The 22,274-nt window shown below is 47.7% G+C and overlaps 1 protein-coding gene across 1 annotated transcript; it reads right to left on the bottom strand.

The window, feature by feature from the left end:
* Window positions 1–269: 269 nt before the first annotated feature.
* Window positions 270–21,560, bottom strand: trim62.1 (tripartite motif containing 62, tandem duplicate 1). The gene is made up of 5 exons (XM_049023043.1): window positions 21,151–21,560; window positions 6,003–6,098; window positions 3,221–3,477; window positions 2,932–3,047; window positions 270–932 (listed from the first exon to the last, which is right to left on the bottom strand). Exons 1-5 carry the CDS (start codon window positions 21,556–21,558, stop codon window positions 382–384), a joined length of 1,428 nt encoding a protein of 475 aa, XP_048879000.1. The 5' UTR covers window positions 21,559–21,560; the 3' UTR covers window positions 270–381.
* Window positions 21,561–22,274: the final 714 nt, after the last annotated feature.

Raw genomic sequence — 22,274 nt, 5'->3', positions numbered from 1 at the left:
GGGGTAGCAGGAATCCCAGAATCCCGTCCCCAATCCCAAGCGATCCATGTCCTCTTATGCCTCCAGTTACATTAAGATTTTCAGGTAAGACTGACTTTCGACAATCACACAATTTCACTGATTTGATCAAGGTGTACTTGGAATGGTCACGCACTGCACTGCAAGTTTCCCTGCAGAAACACAAACCAGACAGAACTGATCAAACATACTTTATAAACGTTTCATTTAAGCGTCGCCGTTTCTTTAAATATGAAGTTTCGTGTCTGAATGGGGGCATTTTTCCAGGCACCAGAGCCACAAGTGCTCTTAGGTTGAGCTTAACCCTGTGCACTGTGCTTTCCCTGATGACCCATCCTGCCTGGACCCCCAGTTTCACGGATTCTAGAGGCGAACTGTGTTGATGCGTAGGGGCTGTACGTTCTTGCCGTTGGCATGGCTCTGACCCGGGCTGAAGTAGGGGTAGAGCTTAGTGTGGAACTTCTCCCTATAGGTGTAGAGCCAGGACATGTCGTCGGCGTTGTAGAACACCAAGAGGCCTTTGGGGTAGTCCAGGTAGACGCCCACCTTCTCCAGCTTGCTCTTCACATTAAGGCGGGTCCAGGGCTCGGTGCAGGCGCTGTACTGGTTGCCGTCATGCATGACGATGCAGTAGAAGCCACGGCTAGGCTGGATCTGGATGCTGCCCTTGCGGCTGACCACCTCACTCGCCACCCCGATCATCCACTGGGTCTTCTCGGACACCATCACCTCCCAGTAGTGCACGCCGGAGCCGAAGCCCTCCGCCCCCAGGACGGACACTTCCACGTCGAAGCGGCGAGGCGAGTCCTGTAGTGGCTGCGGATGCAAGTTCCCATACGCCACGATGGTGCAGTCATCTGACAGAATGAGGCGTTGGTGAGCTGTCATGGGGTCCAGGGTCAGGGCAGCTGGTACTGCGGGATGACAACACAGCATGAGTACAGACCAGGTCAGCGGTGGCATTATAGGACACCTCTGATCAACAGCATCCTGTCCGTTACCACTGCAGGCAAACAGTCACAGGCCACACTCAAGTGGGCAGAGATAAACCTGAAGCAGGTCTATAAACCATGAACAGTAATGGATTTTTTTTTATGGACTGAGGCTCGTCTCGTTTCATTATCTGAAACTAGAAGACATTACTCCTAAAAGCTGTGTAGGGTGCCCCTTTAAGGCAAAGATGTGGACACCTCTCAGACATTCACAGAAAAAGGTGAGGAGCAAACTTCCTCAGCACTTCCTTATAGATCTCTCTTCAACTCTGTGTCCCTTAAAGTCACCATGATAAGCTGTTCAGTTTATTTACAACAAGCATAGACACGGTTAATCCTCTGCTCGTTCGTTACGCAATGAGATCGCCACCCTCCTGCATTTGGCAAAAATAATAAAAACAAAATCGCGATTTTGCATCCAGATCAAGTTTATAGGCCATTCCTTTGCTCTCCATATTTACGGAGCAGTGCAGTAGGTATGGAGGCCTGCCCGTTGGTGTCCTCCTGAAAAATTACATAACAACCTGCCTACATCCTGAAAAACAAGTCTGAGTCTAAACAAGCAGGTCATACAGGATGATGGACAACTCATAGCATAAAATACCCTGCACCATAACAACCAGATTATTGGTAAGGGAGTTACCTCCTCCCCTTCTGGGGGGGCTCCTGGCAGAGTGCCCTGCTGTAACATGAATCGCCTGCTGTCACCTGCCTTGTGGCACCCGAGAGAGCCCTCTCATGCCCGGCTCGTAGCCCATACCACACTTTATGGGACCAGCGGGGTCTCCATGGCAACCAAATTGAAAGGGGTGGGGAGACGTTGCACAGGGAATGGGAAGGACGAGTGTTGGCAGCTGTCCACTAGAGGGAGAGGGGAGGGCGAGCGAATGGGTACAGTGAAATGGAATGACCACTTGGCCAATTGCTCGGCAGGCATGCACTGCGGCAAGCCAATCAGCTGCCAGGAAGTGTGCTTGTGTGGGGGACTCTGCAGTCGCATTTACTTGGCTGACTGCCCCACCAATGAGTTAACTGGCTTGCTGACATCTAGTAAGATAAGAAGTTAGAAGACAGATGGATGAGATATAAAAATATCAAGAAGCAATTCAGTGCTTTTGTAAGCTGAGCAAAGGCTCAAGGAGCAGAAACCCGAATGAGAGTGGCGAACAAGTCTGGAAGCCCCCCTAAGACAGGGGAATCACAAGATGACAGGCGGGGGGGGGGGGGGGGGGGGGACACACATAAGGCAAGCGGGAAGGCGTGATACCACAAGACATCAATGTCACTCTGACCTCTAACACAAACAAGAGCCAGTGATGGGCTGAACCAAGTCAGTCAGAAGCGGGGGGGAGATAATGAGAAGACCTGCTATGCAGTGCCAGTTCTGCAATGGGGCCGACGGGTACATCCCCCTCGCGACACTATTTATAAACCCACAGTCACCACTGCCGGTGGCGCCCACGTCAGGCAGCTCCACGGGGCAGGCCGTAGGAACAGATGAACCAAACACAGCTGGTGTGGCTGTGAGACGCATTACCTACGCAGCTGGTCCTGGTGACGCGGTAGCGTCCTGTAACGGCAGAAGAGACGCCTCCAGTTGAGGTGCATTAGGATGCTCGGAAAGCTCCAAATTGATTAAAAAGGGGAATAATCCCCGAGGGGAGAAGCTATCATGAATGATGCTACTGTGTCATCCTGTGAGAGGCTCCTTGTCAGATACATCACATTGTTCCCTCATTGATAGTCCCTCCACATCAGCGAGTGGCTCATGCCACCGGCTCCTGCTCACGCCAACCCAGCAGCGAAGCCACCATGAGGGCCGTTGATCAAGGAGGACAGATCACACCGCTTTCTTTACTTTTAAAAAGTTAACAAATAAATAAGCATTTTATGGAGACGCACAGTTTGAGGCACAGGTTACCTGGTGAGATATCCTGGAACAGGGACTTCCATATTGTGTACTGCAGGGGCCCCATGTACTTCGACGTGGGGAAATCTTCGTACGTGAGGTTGGTTTCGTGAATCTTTCCTTTTATTCTACAGAAATGAAGTGGCCGGTGAGAGCTGGTAAGAGTGAGAAGGCGCCACACAGAGGGTAACTGATGTATGCACTGTAAATGGGTCCAATCGACCATCAAGAACTTACACACACAATACTCGGACACAACCCCCTCCACCGGTGGCCCCCACAGACCCCCCCTTCGGCCCACCTCTCAGAGGTGACTGCCACGCCCTCCAGGAACTCATGGCGGCCCGTCTCACTAAGCCGCTCCTGCAGGATCTGAATGCCCTCCTTGACGTCGCGGAGCTGCTGGCTGTAGCGCTGGATCTTGCGCTCGATGTCGGCGAGGGTGCGGGCCGTGTCCGCCTCCAGCTCCTCCAGCATGCTCTTCTGCCGCTCGCGCAGGAACCGGTGCAGCCGCTCGAAGGCCTCACCTACCGTTGCTCGCAGGCTCTTCGCTGACGACTGTAGGGGAGAGAGGGGTCTGAGTGTTTGATAACGTCGGCAAGTGGCGTGACGGCAGCCCTCATTTTTGCCGTGTTTCCATGGTTCCCTTGAAGGTTAATGTTTGTGACTAGCATCTCATTGCCATAAAGCATTAATTAGCCTCTCCCTGTACATGACCTGGACAATCACACACAAGGGGGGGGGGGGGGGTCTGTGGCCCCCACTGTCTATTTGCGGCAGAGGTTAAGCACAGACAGAACTGGCCGAAGGGGCCGGCAGCGACAAAGTCCTCGATTCACGTAATCGGAGACGTGTTCTGGAGGACAGCAGAAGAGCTGCATGGAGGAACAAGGAAAGAGACGAGGTCAAGGTATGAGAGACAAGGTGGCTGGAATCCCTGAGGGGCACGGGACAGGACCAGGCGCCTTTCCCAGAATCCCCGGTAAACCCTAACGCAGACACAGAGTGATTCGGGGGGGTTAGGGTATTGATCAGCATCTGGGGTCAGCTAGGGACATGTATCCGCAGTGGGAGAGGGAGAAGAGCACAAAACAAAAAGAAAAATGAGAGCAGATTCCAAAAGAGGGTGCAGGAAAGACTCGGAAACAGGGGAGAGCCACTGATTAAGCAGAGGATGCGAGAGATGAATCCCTGTTCAAACCCATAACCGCAGCAGGTGGAGAATCTACACAGAGGTCAGGCAGTTGCCATTTGCATGTCTATTTTTGTGGGGGACTTCCCAAAGACTCACTGTTACAGCAGCCCTCTCAAGCAAAGCCTTAGAAATGCAACAAAAAACACTTTTAGTTTCAGCAGTTAAAATTTCTTCCCCTAAATACAGAAACATCTGCGCAAACACACACACCCAAACTGCTTTTGCGCATTCACAGTACATGAATTCCCCTCACTGTATAGCCCACATCACAATACTATTTATTTCTGAACCATTACTATTGAATTTCACACAATACTTTCTCTGGCATTTTTTGCACTGTTACCGTTCATTATTTATTGCTAGTCTATTCATGGCTAAAAGTATTTTTGCTGCCTAAATGTGCCAGTGTGCTGGGGTACTGCGAACCTGCAGTTTCCTTCAAGGTCAATAAAGTGTCTCTTGATATTTAACCAATCAATCACCGCTGAGAGCTTTGTGCCACACAATAGGTACATGGGCGTGGTCACATGGAGGACATCACGGCCTGGTGGCTTGGCTGCAGGGTAAGCAAAAGCTGACAGACAGTAAAGAACGACTTTCCACTTTCAAACATGCAGGATGCAAAACAGTGCAAGTCTCACTGCAGCTCTGACCTTTAGGAGTACGAGCAAGTTAAGAACCTGGCTTTCAGCAATAAGTTAGTTCATGCAGACTTCCCGGTCTTCTATTGGATATGAATGTACCTGCAGTTCAGAAATTCAGAGATGGTACCACATACTGATGCACTGGGCCATGCTGAACTCCAGATCCTTTCTGTACGTAGGAGTGGCCTGCTGCATTAAGTGGCACCCCAAATGTAATAAACCCGATCCATTCTAAGACATTAAGCAGAGGCTACTGAGGGATTAAAAAAAAAAAAAAAAAAACACCAGTAACATGCACAAAATACAGCAGATGAAATACACCCACATTCAACTACCTTCCATTCATAAATATGGATGATTTTTAATTAAACTGAGGAACTACAAAACAATAGCCACACATTTTCAGTAACTGCCCAAACAGAATGGAGGATTTGAAACGAATCCTGGCAAATGCAGGAAGCTTTCTGTCCGACACCCTGGAAACCATGGTACCCCAACACAGTAATGGTAACGATAACATCAACCCCCGCCTGGCTGAGAAGCAAACCTCTATTTTCGGGGGCTGAACACCATAACCATCCTAAAGGCCAATTATAGCCTGCCAAACACACTTATTGAGCTAGTTCGTATAACAGATCGCAGATACATGCTGACGTAGTGTTAAAAATTCTACAGGAACAAAATGCAGAGAGAGATAGGGTGAGTTACATGGCGAAAAGGACAAACAGGAACTTAAATGCCTCATTAAAACCAGAAGCAGGCCAGGTGTAAAAGAAAAAAGAGAAATAAGCAGCCCAGCAGCCAATAGAAAGCAAGTAAAAAGAAGAACGAAAGAAGTAAAAAGAAAAAAATGACGTAGCACAGCAACAGCTAACAGAAACTGACCGGTGGCCAATAGGAACCGACAAGGCACGCCGGTGGCCAAAGTGATGTGCCATCAGTCAATAGTGCAAAGTGCAGACATTTAAGCTATTAAAGCCTGAGTTTTTCAGTCTGCAGGAAGGGAGGGGATTCACTTTCGACTGCTTATTAAAACAAGGTGTCAAGGCTAAAGAGCTGTTCAATAATCCGATTTTCAAGAGGGCATGTTAGAGTTGGTCATGTTCATCCTGCAGCGAATGAGGGAGCAGCCTCAGTGGTCCATTTCCATGGATCCCACCATTCAAGGAATCAGAACAGACCCCTGTCTCCACACTGAAATTTTAAGTCATGTAGAGCATCTTTGGGAGAGCAACTGGTCTTACCTTGGTCTCGGTGAGCTGTCTCTGTAGCAGCTGGAGCGCCTCTGTGTGGCCCTTCTCGCTATCTTGCAGGCTGGCCAGCTGTTCCTTCATCTCCCTCTGGAAGAAACCAGAGAGGATCCCAGGAGTCAGAGCGTTACCTCCAGTCAACAAGGCAAACTGTACCGTGACGGCATGGGGGTGAAGTAGGTTTCTCCATGGACATCACGCTGTTTTCAGTTTCACGTGGAAGGCGCGTGTCGCTCTCTGCCAAACTGGTAATTGGGGCGCGGCTGCATGAGGGCGCTGCAAGCTGCTGGAAAGAACTGGGACATCGCTCGAGGCTCGCAGGCAGAACGAGGACAGCCACAGCGCGCCGAGGAGGTCCACTTAAGTTGGAAAGCTGTCCATTTTTATTTCACCTCAGTTCACAATAACAACGTGAAATACATTCTGGAAAAAGCTCAAACTGTGTAATTTAAATCAGTTTAGACCAGCACTCTAACTACAGGCTGAAGGTCACCGACAAACACGCCCATCTCACTTTCCAGAGCAGTGACCTGCTTTTCAAGGACCGCATCAAACGCAAACCAACCCGTACCCTTCAACAGCCATGGCTCAGAAGCGGTCACAGGCAGCAAACGTCGAGCGAGCAGGGGGCAGCCGCACCCTCAGCACGACCCAGACCGAGAGCCTCAATGGTAGGGCTGACAAGGCGGCGCACACACACACACACACACACACACACACACACACACACACACACACACACACACACACACACACACACACACACACACACACACACACACACACACACACACACACACACACACACACACACACAGTTAAAGACTTGGATTAGGTGTTCAAACACATGACTTTAAGAAAAGGGTAGCTCAGTGTTTGGAGAGCTACATCTGTGCAGGTCACTCATGCTGTGACAGAAATGAGCACATTATGCCAAGTGTGTGCCGGGTGGCAGTCCTGTGTGCAGATGTGTATCTGTTAAAGGATGCTGCTTTCTGCAGACACACACACATTGCGTCGGTCAGACCTACCAGGTGTCATGTCCCTGAAGTACATTCAAGGACACTGTTGAAAGGATCTAAATCTCAAACTTCTCAACTTGCCATCGGCATGTGAGAAATGCAGAATAAACGATCAATTCCGTTGCAGGAAATGGTTAGCGAACCCTTACTGCATGCCCAAGCCTGGCTTTCATTCAAGCCGAAGTTCCCCTTGGACAAGAATTAGCCAGCATCGCTTTCTGCAAAGAGAAGCTGTGTTGGTATATTTCCTTGACATTAAAGCTCTGCTGTGTCTTCCACTGAGCTGCTGAAAATTCCTGCTGTTCCAAACTCATCCGTAACATGAAGCACAAAGTGGGTGACGGATTTGCTGAAGGGGGCTGTGCGTACCCCCTGAAAGTGCTTGCGGTACTGGGGGATGGGAAGGGAGGATATCAACGGCACAGCACTGACGGGCACAGATAACACCATCATCATCAATCTAGCAGCATCAACCACATTAGGCGGTTGCAAATGGATCTTCACTCCGTCTCCATCCGTGAATCCAGGCCCCGAAGGAACGTTTCCAAGGACGATTCCGGCACAACCTTCATCACACCAGGCCATAATTCTGCATTACGGCAGGAGAGGGGAGTTTTTGTGTCCTGCGCTGAGCCAAGTGCCGAACAGCTGTCATCTTTAACGGTCAGGCATAAATCAGAGTGAGGCAACCGTCACAGCCAGCTCATTCATAGGCTGTGCAGGAAGAGCACAAACAGCCACCGCGCAAGGGGCGAAGGCACCAACAGCCACCGCGCAAGGGGCGAAGGCACCAACAGCCACCGCGCAAGGGGCGAAGGCACCAACAGCCACCGCGCAAGGGGCGAAGGCACCAACAGCCACCGCGCAAGGGGCGAAGGCACCAACAGCCACCGCGCAAGGGGCGAAGGCACCAACAGCCACCGCGCAAGGGGCGAAGGCACCAACAGCCACCGCGCAAGGGGCGAAGGCACCAACAGCCACCGCGCAAGGGGCGAAGGCACCAACAGCCACCGCGCAAGGGGCGAAGGCACCAACAGCCAGTGCTGAAAATGTGCCATGCAATACAATAATTCACAGGTCAGTTGACAACAAACGCAACAAGAATCCAACTTTCATTGTTCAGTAACTTGACATTTCACATTTACCGTTTTCCTATCCAGTACGGAAGACACGTAGACACAGCCTGAGCCATGTTCTTAGAACACTCAAACTGTCTAGCTGGAATCTGACCTTGTTCATTGAATGATGTTTCAACCACCTTAATCCTTATTTTCTACCAGATTGGAATGGAATTATTTGGCCATTACAGGCCTTTCCCTCTGCACCAACACCCATGCCAACTTTGGAAGGGTGAAGACCAGCACAGGCACCCTCAGACATGTTCTGTCATGCATCCACTTTTCGCTGCAAGGGCTTCGGGCTTCACCCGATGATATATTAACAGGCTTGGAAGGCAGAAGAATTTGTTCAATTCTGCCACAGCCCTGGGGGCACCCAGCTAACTCCAGCAACTGCAGAAAGTCAGAGGGAAGCTCCACAGACCGCCAACACTACATCGAGCCGGGTCATGCTCACAAAACCCAATCGCACAGCCCCACTGAAGAGAATGACATCAGATCACGAAAGGCAGGTCTTCACAATAACCGCCAAAGAGGTCTAGGACACAGAGGAGTAGAATAAACCTACCTAGCATGGTGTTTGATTCAAGACTACTTAAAGCGAACAGGACAATGGAGGTTTACCAAAATCTGTCAGCAGAAACTACCCTGCCATATACTAGAAACATCAGCCCAACAAATCTGGGCAGCGTTTCCCTTTTCCTGACAGACGAGAAACATATTTAGCTGGGTTCCTGCATGCCAAAAATAACTGGAAAAGCAACAGTCGGTATTGCTTCATACATTTCTCACTTGCAGCTCTTAGCGGGAGAAGCCTGAATATTTAAAATAGCAGGTGGAGAGGACACCCTTGCATGACCAGGTAATCCATCATGAGCCCTCACACACACCACTGCCAGGAACCACGAGGAATCCAAAAGCCTCGAAACAGGAGCCAGACACACACAGAGCTTGTCCTCAAACAGCTTCGAGCACCAGCACTGTTTCGAGTGGAATATCATGGGCTGGCTTGATAGGACAGAGCCTCTAAATACTCTTCCTTGACCTTTGCTTTTTTCCCCCCAGTCAAATTGATCTAATGAATGAAACCTGACCATCAAAGCGACACTGAGCATTGATTTTTGTGGGCCGTACACACAGCTAATGATAGGAATCCATTAGCTTGCCTTGCCATGGAGCAGGGTTGGTCTCACTGCATACCTCCACATTAGAGCATCTCAAGGAAGGAATAACTATGGTCTACTGATTCATTAGGACTGGTGTCTTCATAAGGTACATCATTTGTATAAAGGCCATACTTCAGCAGTCTGCATAGTGTACCTTACCGTGGTAGAGTTACCATGCTTAGCATAACATGGCTAAGCATAACCTAGCTTATCAGTTAGCAAGCAAGTCAAAAAATGCAGCAAAGTCAAAGGAACAACCAGAAGACAGCGCTGACTGAATGGAAGACTGAACCGTCTTACACAAATTATCAGTCAGCAAGTAGTTGAATAGGGCCAAACCGAACTAAAACAACTGCATGCATCTATGGCCAAAAGTTATTTGCATTTGAGGAGTTCTCCCTAAATGGAATAATCGATGGATTATAACAATCAGTTTTGTTTGCCATTCGATATGTTTTGATGGATCCCATTTCATTCTCTCAGCAAACCAAATTTAGAGCCATCAGTAGCATATCATGACAACTGTTTTTTATTTTTTGCATACCGGCGGGGCAGCATTTCATCACAGTCCACAAGGCAGAAAGTCACAGCATTTACTCCGAGTCGCCTGTCATACGTACTTCTCCCTCTCTCCCATAAACACATCCATCCAAAACGAATGTGGAAACCTCAGCTGCCCCTAGTCCTCTATCCACAAAGCACGGGAGAAAGTCACTGCCCAACCCAGTCTGTGCATGCAGCAGAGGGCTGGACACTCCACAGCCCCTAACCGCGGGGCTGTCTGCAGGGGGACAGACAGAATCAGAGCAGGGCAGCCTGGACGTTTCACCGTCTGGGACAGTCATGCCCGTTGCGGAAAAGACCGGATTAGCGGTGTCTACTAGCAAGATTAGCTAAAGGCAGATGGCCTCAGAAGTCTGGCAAGGCCAGAATTAAACCTTCCCAAGCAGCCATCCAAGTGAGGATGATAGACAGTCCGAATGCCCCAACCCATCATCATGCTGGGGTTTAAACCAGACGTGTCTTCCTATACTCCCCTCAAAAGTGCCCATGAGCTTTTAATGGGACTTGCCAGCTCATGTATCCAGGGGCTGCCTCCCACGATGAACCGGTACCATCTCTGAATAACCATTTGTCAGATCACAGCAGGGCCTGAAAGCTACCTGGCTGGGGTCTCTTCCAGCGGGAGGCTGACGGCGCCACCCATGAGCGTCGGCTGTTAGCCCGCGTGGTGCCCAGACGGCCAGCGCCACTCGCAGCCAGAGTTAATTGGCAAAGAGGGGCGGAAATGACTGAAACACAAGATTAAAGACAGCAAATCCTTAACGAATCCTTAACGAAGCCTTCACAGCGGGTGATGCTAATGAGGGTGTCTGGGGCTCAGACAAGCAGGCCCTGGGTCAGCCTCTCGCATGGATCTCACCTTGAGTCTCCATCAACTATGCAACCTGAGAAACTGCAAATGCAACCTGAGAAACTGCAGGTCCAACCTCCCCCCCCCACCCACCACAGAGGGGCAAAACTAAAGCCAACAGTGTCCTCCTCTCATCAAGAGGCTGAATGGCTGAGCTCACTGGCCTCCAAGAAGTACCAGCATGTCTATCCATAACAAGTCTTTTCAAAGAGAAAAAAAAAAAAAAAAACTATTAATAGGACACACACACACAAACACTCTGCCATGCATAGCAAGGAGTGGTGGGTGTCTTTTCAGTCCTGGTGGCTGCAGGTATCTCCTCCGCTCTGGAGTGTCTTTAAATTAAGGGGACATTGTGAGCAGGCTGACATTATGACAGGAGCACCCTAGACCCCGCAGGAAGCCACTAGAACAAAGGGTCAGTGGAAGTTTCCAGGAAGGCAAAAAATAAGACAAACTGAATATTGTGCGAGGTAACAATAAATATGGTAACAACAACGGATGCTAATAAAAAGTAGCCCGGCTTAGCATTTCTGTCAATGCCTAGGGACGAGCTACGCACCCAGCCCTCTGAAAAAGAAATCACGATGCCACCATCTCTCCCTGCTCCCTCTCTCACGGGAGAGGAGAATATCAAGTGCTGTCCAACTGAACCTCAAAAGCACTTCATTATAGCTGATTCAGACCACTGGAGAGCAAATGAATTAATGGTACCAAGTCTCACCGCGCTGTCAGAAAAGGTACGGGAACAGCGAGGCCTGCGGGCAAGGAGGCACAGAGCCGATGGAGACCTGGACCACAGCCACACAGACAGGGGGGACTGTCGCAAGTTCCATCATAGATTAAGAACTCACAGAATAAAAATCACTAAGAGTCACTTTTACTTTACTCTGCAATAGACAAAACACATTTATATAACTATGAAATGCACCATCTGGGTGAAATGATGATACTCAGCACTGTCACAGGATCCAGATTTAACCGCTACCGAGAATTCACCGACATATCGCTTGGGAATAGAAGCCACTTAATTAAGATGGGCGGTCATTAGCACAGAGGTCACCCTGTGCTTGTAACGGTCCTTTACTCACGCCTATAATATGGGGCACAAAAAGACATTAAATCCCAGCGATGACCGACTAATTTTAATAATTTAAATGCACTCTTAATGAGGCTCATAAATTCTGTTGTTCAAAACAAGAAAATGTCTGTATTTACTGTGAAAACATGCAATTCCCACAGTAGGGCAGAATCATCCAGCCATGCTGTAGAAAAGTACAGCATTACAGCATACTTGTTCGTCAAAAGCATCCTTCCTATTTCATATTAGAAATTTCCAACCAATACAACTGGATAAAAGATTTCTCCAAAAATCAATGCCGATTTAAGAAATTGGAATGGGGAGAGAAAGAGAGACAGAGAGACACCCAGTGAATTACTAGAGTTTGTGTATATAATTTAAACCATGGTTTTTGTTTTTTAAAGGAATGCAGCCGAGATGCGCAGCCTGAACGATGCCTCACTGCTTCCAAATACCAACAGTGATGGGGAGAATCATTTAGAAAAACGTGCTTGGCTACAGTAGCAGAAGTATGCCCCCCCAACACTGCAATAGTTTTTTTTTTGGGGGGGGCGGGGGGGGGGGTTTGAGGAAATCTGCCTAGTTCCTAAACCTAAACTTTTTTCTTTTTTTTACCCTTAGCCATAAATAAATATATTAGTAATGGTTGGGGGCAGGATGTCAAGGACGGAGGTTACGGCTCCGTTCGTTTGTGCCACCCCAGCAGCACGGCAGGGTGCCATGCTGCCTCCGGCCATTTAAAAGTCCCCTCACTGGCAGCTTGACCCCGGAGGGTCACACCTATGCTCCACGAACCTGCACAAGTCTCCACGGCCCTTCAGAGTGAATTACACGGCACTGTACAAACAGTCCTTCAGAACAAAACCCGCTGAAAGAAGCCAGGGAAAACTGCCAGAGTATAACGGAGCACGGGGGGTGTGAAAGTCGGTCACAGCCAAGCTTAAAAAAAAAAAAAAAAAAAAAAAAAAAAAAAAAAAAAAAAAAAGGGGGGGGGGACTGAACTAAGCTGGCTGTTTCCGAGGGATGCACTTTCCCATGCGAGTTTTGCTGGGGTTCGAAGACCCAAAAGCTGCTGGGAAGCATGGCAGGGACGCGGCAGGCTGGCACGCCGCCTGGATCCGGGGTTGTGGTAATAACAGAAACACACAGAGCCACAGACACACTGCACTGCTGGGGTGGGAGAAGGTAGTTTTTCCTTCCTTAAAAATATCACCAATGGCAGCAACTAAATGTCAGGCACTACACAAAATTCTCTCTAGTACACAGTTAAGAATAAAAGAATAATAATCTGCTGCATGGGTTATTTTCTCAGACCATTTGGAACCTTGTATCACCCCCCTCCACGGCTGAACTTGCAGTGGTACAGTCACTGGAGATCACCATGACCTCTCAGTTCCAATACATTCTCACTACATGTCGATCACCTGCTCACACTGAACCAGTACTGCAGCCAGCTGTACCCAACCATACCGCAGCAGCCAATTTCAGTGGAAATCATTCCCAGAGAACAGTACATCTCCACAATCTACTTTGGTTTCTGGATAGCCCAGATTCCGATATTCCAGTTTACGCCTCTGGTGACCTAGCTAAATTTCTGTGGCAGGTACCTTCTGAAGTTAGATTACAGCTAACTTGAAAACTTAGGATTTTCCAGGGGAATAAACTGGCTTCGCTCCTTAAGAACAAGAGCAAACCAAAAGGAGTTTGAAGCAGCAGATTTGAAACAATGAAGGAATTTAATACATCCTTGGGTTGATTTTAAGTTAAACTGGCATCAGGCACCTTAGAGCTGTAACAGGCTGCACTGCCAAGTAATTCTTGATGTTGTGGGTTTAAATAAAAGATGAGTACATTATTATGTTTATGGCAGATGGGAACAAGAGAGTTACTGGATTTGTGTAATCTGAACCTCGCTGAAGTTGTGATTTGTCATTGACCTTGCAACAAGTCAAACTGGACTTTCGGTCCATTGTTGCATTATCAAGCATATCGCACTGCAGAAACAAATGCGCCACTAATGGAGTTTTTTTAAACACACATTAAGTAAAACTAAAGTAATGCGTATCTCATGATTTCCAAAGAAGAAAAATAAAACAAAAAAACCCATCAATTAGGAGACAACATGTACAACAAGTCTTGTGCAGACATGTGCAATTGCGCCACTTCCATTCCATCACAAATCCAAGGCCCACTTGTCAGAGATGAGTCAGTGCATTTTTTTCCATGTTATGTCGAGGTAGAGGATATCTGATTTTAAAACTCCCCACTTGCCGTTTTGTGACTGATGCTTCAAACATAGACGACAGATGGTTAAACATTATTAATAGTAAAGGAACTAACGACTGGATCTTTTAATGACAGCCAGAATGCATGTGTAAGCCAAAAGCGAATTCAATGAAGGTATAAATAAGATGGGGGGAAAAAACCCTCAATAGTTATACAGCAGTGAAATAAGATAAAGGTTATCGGTTGGTGCTGACATATGCTAGAACAGTAAGCACATCTACCGTACCTACACTTGGTCTCCCAGCATTCAGAGCATCCAGCGAGAGACGCCAAAACGTACAAGCAGCTGGGAGGTACAGATCAGCACGCCCTGCCATGGATGTGTTGGGTAACATAAAACAGCAGCGGGCAAGAAATACAGCATAGTGCTGAACAGAGAGGTCAGGCAAGGGAGCAGAAATCCTCTTGGGGTAATTAAGGCTTCTGACCTGAGAAAAAATAGGGCACCCCCCCCCCTAAGTCACCTACTGCCTATCTGACAAACTCGTCTGTCGCTAATCAGCAACAGCTCTGCTTCTTTAGGTGGAGAGGTGGGGGACTGGGGGGGGGGGGGGGGGGGATTTATAGAAGCTTGAGAGAGTCTGTCTGGGAACGAGTGGCCTAAGCTAGACCAATTTCCACCTGACTGGTTGGGGGGTGCCCGGGGCAGTAATGTCAGGAAGAGCAAGCAGGGCTTTTGCCAACGCAGCAGTCAGATGGATTGGGGGGGTGGGTGGGAGAGAAGGGCTGAATAATACATACAACAAAACAATACAGAAAAGACCAGCAGTGGGGGTGTAGGACTTCGTACACTTGAGATCATTTACAAGTTTAGGTCTCTATGATGTCTGTAAAAGCAGATCAAAAACACAACAAAAAAAGTAAAACATGTCAAAACCACCTTCACGAAGGAGAAGGGTTCTCACAGCACCACAGAAGACACGGGAGTTGGATACATAATTCAACATGCCCCCCGGCATTCCCACAGCAACATCATGTAACATCCGGGAACTCCCAATCCTGCGGCAGTCAGGACAAAAGCACCTCACAGAGAACGCCGTCCAGAGCCGCTTCTGGTGATGTAAACACACACTGGCCAGATATTGGAGTTCAGGTCACGAGGAGCTTGAGGTTATTTCAGTTGTCATTAAAGAATTTTTTTTTTTTTTTTTAATTATACTGTATCCATCAGAGAAGATCTTTCCTGGGCTGAAGGCACAGCAGCCCTCAATACTACAAAGTACCTAAGATTGGTTGTATTCATGTTGAGCTCCTGCAGTCCACAAGCAAGACAGGTTGACTGCTGAAAGCCTGGACCACAGCAGAGAGGGTACATACCTGCCAGCTCAAAAGCAACCACATACAGTTACACACACACACACACAGACACACAGACAGATTATTTTCTACACCGAACATGAACTGGATGCTGCCCTTCTCTAGATACTGCTTTTAAATCTAAACACACAAATACACACATGAAGGCACATACAAAAGTATTAGCACAAGTATGAAAATACCCTTGCTCCGTGGAATTTCCACCATTTTAGGAATCGTCCCATGTGCCGTTGGGATGTCTCCATGTGCCATTCGGAGGGCTTTGTGGTACATCTTGTCTTTCATCAAGAAACAGAATCAAGAGTTAGTGTGTTGCAATGTAAATTATGAAGGGTTTAATTCCTTCAATGATGTTTCAGGAATCTAAAATTCCAACAAACAGTAATCATCAAAAATATCAGTAGTCATTTATGATGTTTATCCCATGGCCTTGAACACCATGGTCTAGTTAGTATCAACCCAGTACCAGTGTTTTAATAAGTATTTGTGCAGGTCTGAGCGGGTCAACCATGAATGAGTTCATTTTAATGTCATTTTTCATTCTGTAGGGTAAATACATACAGCAAAGCCATCATTAACCTACAACGAAATACACAGCTGTGAAATTTGCAAAAAACTAAACCCATTCCATCCGCAATCCACACCGTGTTATCACACGGCTCACCACTGCCATGACTGGATCAAACTATGTTAGTGGGCAGTGTTTCCGACAGACAGTGAAAGTGCTGCACTTTTAGAACCATGTCACTTTCCTTGCTTTTCATAATTATTCCGCAGCACAGGCCATGCCTGTTTTCTGACTGATGATCTCATGAAAACTTTCCTCCTTTTCCTCCACAGTTCCCTGTCACTTGCCATCACAGGCAACCTCTAAGAGAGACCTTTCAAAAACCACATATACTGTCATGTTTTACTTATTTTAAGCAACACTGGAGATGCAGAGTAAGTCTAAGTGCCTCAGAAATAGCAGTAAAACTTTGGGGCCATTACCATCCCAAACAACAGTCAGACCAGCACCCTCCCCCCCTCCACTGGAGCCTTCAGTCTACACAAACACCACTGAAGCCACTAGCATGACCCAGCAGACTTCATTGGCAGCATGCGCCAGAATGCCCTGCTTTGGAATTTGCCCTTAACATTATTTTTAAAGACTTTGCACGCAGGGATCGCTGACGCTATCGAACTTCAGCAGCGTCAGTGCCGACATTAGCATCGCCGAGTGACCATCCGAGTTGGGGTTACCATGGCAGCGGTGTTCTGACAGCCTGCCGGAGGAGGCGGTGGTGAATGATGTGGCCGAAAAGCAAGCTGGTACCAGGACCCCCCTCCATTACCACCCTGGAGTGAGAATTAACACACACACTCGCTTGGCACATGTGCAATTGGGGAGGGGGTTGGTTCTGAAGGTGGGCCTGAATGAAGACAAGGAGTTCTGGGACTCAAGTGTGCTTTTATTCTTCTTATTTGAGGAGCTTTTTGAGGACTGGATTAAAAACAGTGCCGCGATGAGCACACGTTTGACAGCCACATTGATGTGGACAACTATGTCCTGTTGGTCCCAGTGTGAAGCCTCCTCCCCATGGTAACCTAAATGAGTGCGAGTGTGCTTCCCAGTCTTTCCTCTCGGCTGGTTAACTACAGAATAAACCCAAAGGCCACAGACTGACCTCGAATTCATTCTGTCCGGGCATGATGCAGGAAACCACTACGATCAATGGGTCTTACCATCCTCACCAGGAACCACAGAAATAAGGCAAAATAAACTGTAGGAAGCTGTTAAACAGCGAATTAGAAATTAACTTATTGGGGCCAACTTCATCTAGGACAGCCAGGCTCCATCACCCAGACAGAGGCTTACAGAATGTTGCCATGAAGTTGGCATGAAAGTCACATGGAGGTAACGTGCCCCCCATCTAGCAGGGTGAACCACAGAGTCCCAATACTGGTGGGCTCTAGACACAAAGACCATTTGAAAATCCACAGTGCCTATGGGCTTGGCGGCTAGATGATCACTATCCCAGCACTGGCGTCCTGAGGACACAGAATAATCAAGCTTAGGGGATTGTACTGATTTACATAATGCAATCAACACTCCACTCTACAACTGCTGCCTGACAACGACTCATTCAGATGAGAGTACCTCCGGTCAGTCTGATGAGAAGCCAGGGCCATCCCACTGCAGCCTCACTGGAGCGCCCCGTTTTAGAGGTACTGCAGGCCAGCCTATCTACCTTGATACAATAGGCACCATTACATCAACCAAATGCATTTCTGTGGAGTGATTGCCACTGAGCAAAGATGGCATCCAATAAGCAGACGGAGAGACAATGATACCCTGTTAGGCTGATCTGGTTGGCAGCCAACAGGGGTTCAAACCAGCCCTTCAGACCCAAAGAAAAGCAATAAAACCCACCACACTGTCCACACAGTGTGTGTAAGGGCTGGGATTCACAGGCCAATGCGACAGGTGGAACTTCAGGTGCTGTCCAGTTCCTTCATTTCTAAACAAATGTGCTAATGATTTTGTACGAACCACATAGAGATTTATAAAATGACTGATTAGAGCGTACACGGAACCTCTATACAGTTAGATATTAATAATAAAATGTATGCCATGTGTGTCAGTCTAGTATTTCATGCTATCTAGGATAACCTCTAGCACACCTCATGACTAACTGGAAAACATGGCTGGAAAATGGATAGAGGGAGGGGGGGGGGGATCTCGGAGGTTACAGACGTAAGACAGGGAACAAGCCAGGATGGGGCGCCAACCCATCACAGGGCACACTCACACGACATTCATTCACGCAGGCACACCTATGGGCAATTTGGCCTCAGCACGTTTTTGGACTGCAGGGGGAAGACCAGAGTACCCGGAGGAAACCCCCCCCAATGACGTGAGGAGAACACGCAAACATCACACACACGGAACCCTGGCAGAGACTTGAACCCAGGTCCCAGAGATGCAAGGCGACAGTGTTAACCACTTCACCACCATGCCACCCCTAAACCTTTTCACTATTTGTTATATCTACTCAGTTGTTTAGTGGCCTTTCACTTTGTACAATCAACTCACGAAAACGGAAAATTATCGCGGCTTAGTAAAAAGGACGTTTATCATAATGAGCATGGCAAATTAATGCTGCTGCACCAAAGCGTGAGAAGACAAATTACCTTCTGATTACGCACAAACAGAAGCACGCAGAAAAATCCATCTCATTTAAACACATTAGCAAAGTGATTATGCATATTTAATCTGAAAAATGTGAACAGGGAGGTTTAGCTAGTTGAGAGAAGGGGAAGAGAGAGAGGGGTGCAGGGATCAGCAGGCAAATGTCACCCCATAGTAGGTTTCATATGGGGATATGAAAGACGTGAATCGGCATATAAGAATGTTTTGGTCCACCCCCCCCCCGTTAAAAAATGTAATAAAAATTTTTAAACAAACACACTCGCTGAGCAATCACATCAGAATGCAGACCATGGAAAAAGTGAGTCTCTAGATGCCTTCTTATATATCCATCAGAAGGCATAACAGTGTGTTCCAGAAACCAGTCCTCTGTGGATCTAAACAGTTTATTTGTCATGTTGTCTTTTTTCCCCAAACATGACTGTAAAAGGAATAGGAATCATCACTAACCCACTTTAATTTCAATTGGTGATTCTGGTGTTCTTGGAATCTGATTTTACATCTTAAATTCAATGAATATCCCCACTTTTACAACTGTGTAGTAACTTAATTCTTTCCAGAATAATCACTGGGGGGGAAGCGAAGGTAAAGGAAAAAACACATTTAATTAATATGTGCTTCAGGAAAGTCTCACATCTTGGCATAAAAGCAGCTTCCGAGACCAAATTTGTGGGCTGTTACAGGATAACATTTTCCACTTTGCCAAAGGGAGTTTTATAAAGATACATTCATTCGCACTGAAAGACTGCTGTGGAATTTTGAGAGACAGATTCTTCAGCTTGAAAGTGCACCTGCATTCTATACATTTCATGGAGTTCTGCTCACCTTGGGGAGTGGGGGGGAGGAGGTTTTATGAACATTTCATCCTGTCCCACTATCTGTCGAAAAAATGGGGCGAGCATGCAAACACAGACACACACACATGCATACAAGAATTGTCCAAAAGATTCTCCCAGAGAGATCTTGTCTAAAGAGCCATCACAAATGACCCGACAAAAGCAGCACCTTGCACTAATTTATTCGGCACTGGGAATCACGATTCTGACAATGTTCATATGCTGTCATACACTGAATGTGAAACCTGCCAGACTTGCACAGACCTTGCTACAACAGGCAAGCGTGTTTTTGTAAAATCAATTCAATTCCTGTGAATACTGAATAATATTATTTGAACAAAGATGATTACTCCAGGACTGGAAAGAGAATGTCACAAAAAAGTATGAAACTTCTTGCACCTTCTGCAGTCTCAGAGATAAAGTCAACCAATACGAAAATCTGATTCCTCTGCCTTCCAGAACTTAATCACCCTATGAAGACATTCCAGTCTTCTAGGACACACCCCTTCGGAACAGAATACAGTCATTGCATAGTGCAAGTCACATGACTAAGTGCAGGACAGCACTCTTTCCGACAACTGGAAAACTTCAAACCAGTCAGGCTCTCAACTGGTTTGAATGACAGCTGGTGCCAAACCTCTCAGAAACTACGGTGATGATGACGACAAGTAATTTTCTGTGGTTTCGCAACTCCCTTAATCAGCTGAGCTGATGATGAGACTCAGAAACGCAATATGACTCAGTCTTCTAGACGTATGGGAAGACAGCCTTAAAGAACCAAGGCAGGCAAGAACATCAAACATGAAATGAAAGTGAACTATTTGAGCTTGATGAGTGAAACCCTCCCACCACATGGCATAACCGGATTCCACACCCAGTTCGCCTAACAGACACACGATGCCATTCAAACCACAGCTGTGGACAAAAACCAGGGACTTGCTCTAAAACACCAGCTCTAGACGTCCCGGTGATCCTTATCAGTCACTCCCATGTGTTAGATACTCAGGGAGCATGCTAGCACAGCCGCCTGCTCAGCAGCAGCGTCTCCCAGAGCCATGCGCTCATTGCCACAAACATCACACGGGAGACAAAGCAGCGAGAACAGGTTCAGCGGAGTCAGTGAGCTTTCCCAAGTAACCCAAGGCCACCAAAGTGGGATTGCAAAGGTTATGGCATTGGGAAATCATGCACACCTCAGTCAAGACACAAAACACCGCCTCCTTCCAGGAAGGCGGCCAGCATTTCGTGCCAAATCCCCGGAGATGTCAGTGTCTCTCTCGAGCATGACCGATCTCATACCTGCTTGGGAACAGTGAGTCACACTACATCGTTTAACACGTACTCCGCTGATCACTTGGCCATACTCGCCATGAGGCAGCCAAGTCTCATTGCAGGCTACTCATCCTGGCACAACATGCATAAATAAGGCAACACCACAGGAGAATAACACTAGGGACCCCATTAAATTAAAGCATGCTGCAAAAATGTGGGTTTCCATGCCAAGCAATTCCTGTATTTTACATGTTATTCTGATGATTCATTTCACATGTACCTTAGGGCTACGTATGGCAACATACGCAATCAAGAACAACACTACTTGTTTGCGATAAGTATTTTATAAAATATGCTGACAGTTATAATTCAAGAGAACTCAAGATCAGGTTCACACAAGAGTCTGTCCACATCAAAATGGACCTAGAGGTAGGACTCACTTGGATCTCTTCAAATGCATCATCTATGGTGGTCACCTGGTGCTGCTCGTGCAAGGCAGGTTCATCACAGAAGAAGCACACCAGGTTCTTGTCACTGAGGCAGAAGAGCTTGACCTTCTCGTGGTCTTTGCACGGGTAGGAGCTCCGCTGCGCGCTGAGGATGGCATCCAAGGGGAAGGCAGAGTACCGTTCCACGATATTGGATAGCTTGAGGCTTGGGGAGAGCAGTGGGTCAGTGAAGGTTCTCCGACACTCGGGACAGTCCCGAGTGCCATGGTGTTCCTGCCTGCTCCAATGCTCAGTGATACATTTCCGGCAGAAGTAGTGCTCGCACCCAAAGCTGACAGGATCTTGGTAAATGCTCAAGCAGATTGAGCAAAGGAGTTCGTCCTTCAGACAGCAAGCCATTTACATGTACGGACCACCTGCTGGACGCAAGACTCAGTCAAGGCTGCTGCTTATCAAACAAGGTACGACGCTTGGGTCGCGATAGGAGGTTTTGGAGAAGTTTACTCGGTGGTATCTTCTCAGGCCGGCGATCTCACCGACCCCTGCCTCTCGCGAACAAGCGGCTCCTACGGCTGGGAAAACGATAGAAAACGAATAATTAGCATAGGTGGTGTGTGTCCCACAGAAACAGCCCAGCCGGGGGTTGAAGAAATTAAGATCTAGCGGCGATGCCCACGACCGGATGAAAACAACAATCGTTAGGAGACAGGCAATAACCCAAGACTTCGCTCGCTCCTTTGCTATTAGCCAGCTAGCACACCAACCGACGCTTCCCCTTCCTATTAATATATCACTCACTACTCCAAGCACTACCTTGCAGTTTAAAGACAACTGTGGCGTTTTCGGTTTCACACCTTACCGTGTCGGGCACCTCCGGTGTTTTCCTTTTGTGCTCACAGTAATTTTCAGCCAACTTAAAGACCTCCTTCCTTGCCCCTTTGGCCGTTCTGCCAGCTGCAGCTCCGGGAGTCAGGTCCTACCCTGAGCTGTGGGACAAACCAAGCCGTCACCTGCCCACACCGCAGGGGCGTCTGTTTTCACTTAGTTCAAATTCAGTCAGAACCTGAGAAGTTGACATAAAATTCAGTAAAATTACAGTATATTACAATATTTAT

This window comes from Brienomyrus brachyistius, chromosome 8, assembly GCF_023856365.1.
Source record: "Brienomyrus brachyistius isolate T26 chromosome 8, BBRACH_0.4, whole genome shotgun sequence".
Taxonomy (NCBI): Eukaryota; Metazoa; Chordata; class Actinopteri; order Osteoglossiformes; family Mormyridae; genus Brienomyrus; species Brienomyrus brachyistius.
The sequence above is the reverse complement of the archived record's forward strand: the minus strand, read 5'-3'. Positions and strand labels throughout refer to the sequence as shown.

Excerpts from the sequence above, each read along its gene's own strand:
- trim62.1 (XM_049023043.1), bottom strand. The coding sequence starts at position 21,558 with ATGGCTTGCTGTCTGAAGGACGAACTCCTTTGCTCAATCTGCTTGAGC. Across the intron at positions 3,048-3,220 it reads GTGGCAGTCACCTCTGAGAG|AATAAAAGGAAAGATTCACG; the intron begins GTGGGCCGAAGG and ends TCATTTCTGTAG. Across the intron at positions 933-2,931 it reads GTTCCAGGATATCTCACCAG|TACCAGCTGCCCTGACCCTG; the intron begins GTAACCTGTGCC and ends GTCATCCCGCAG.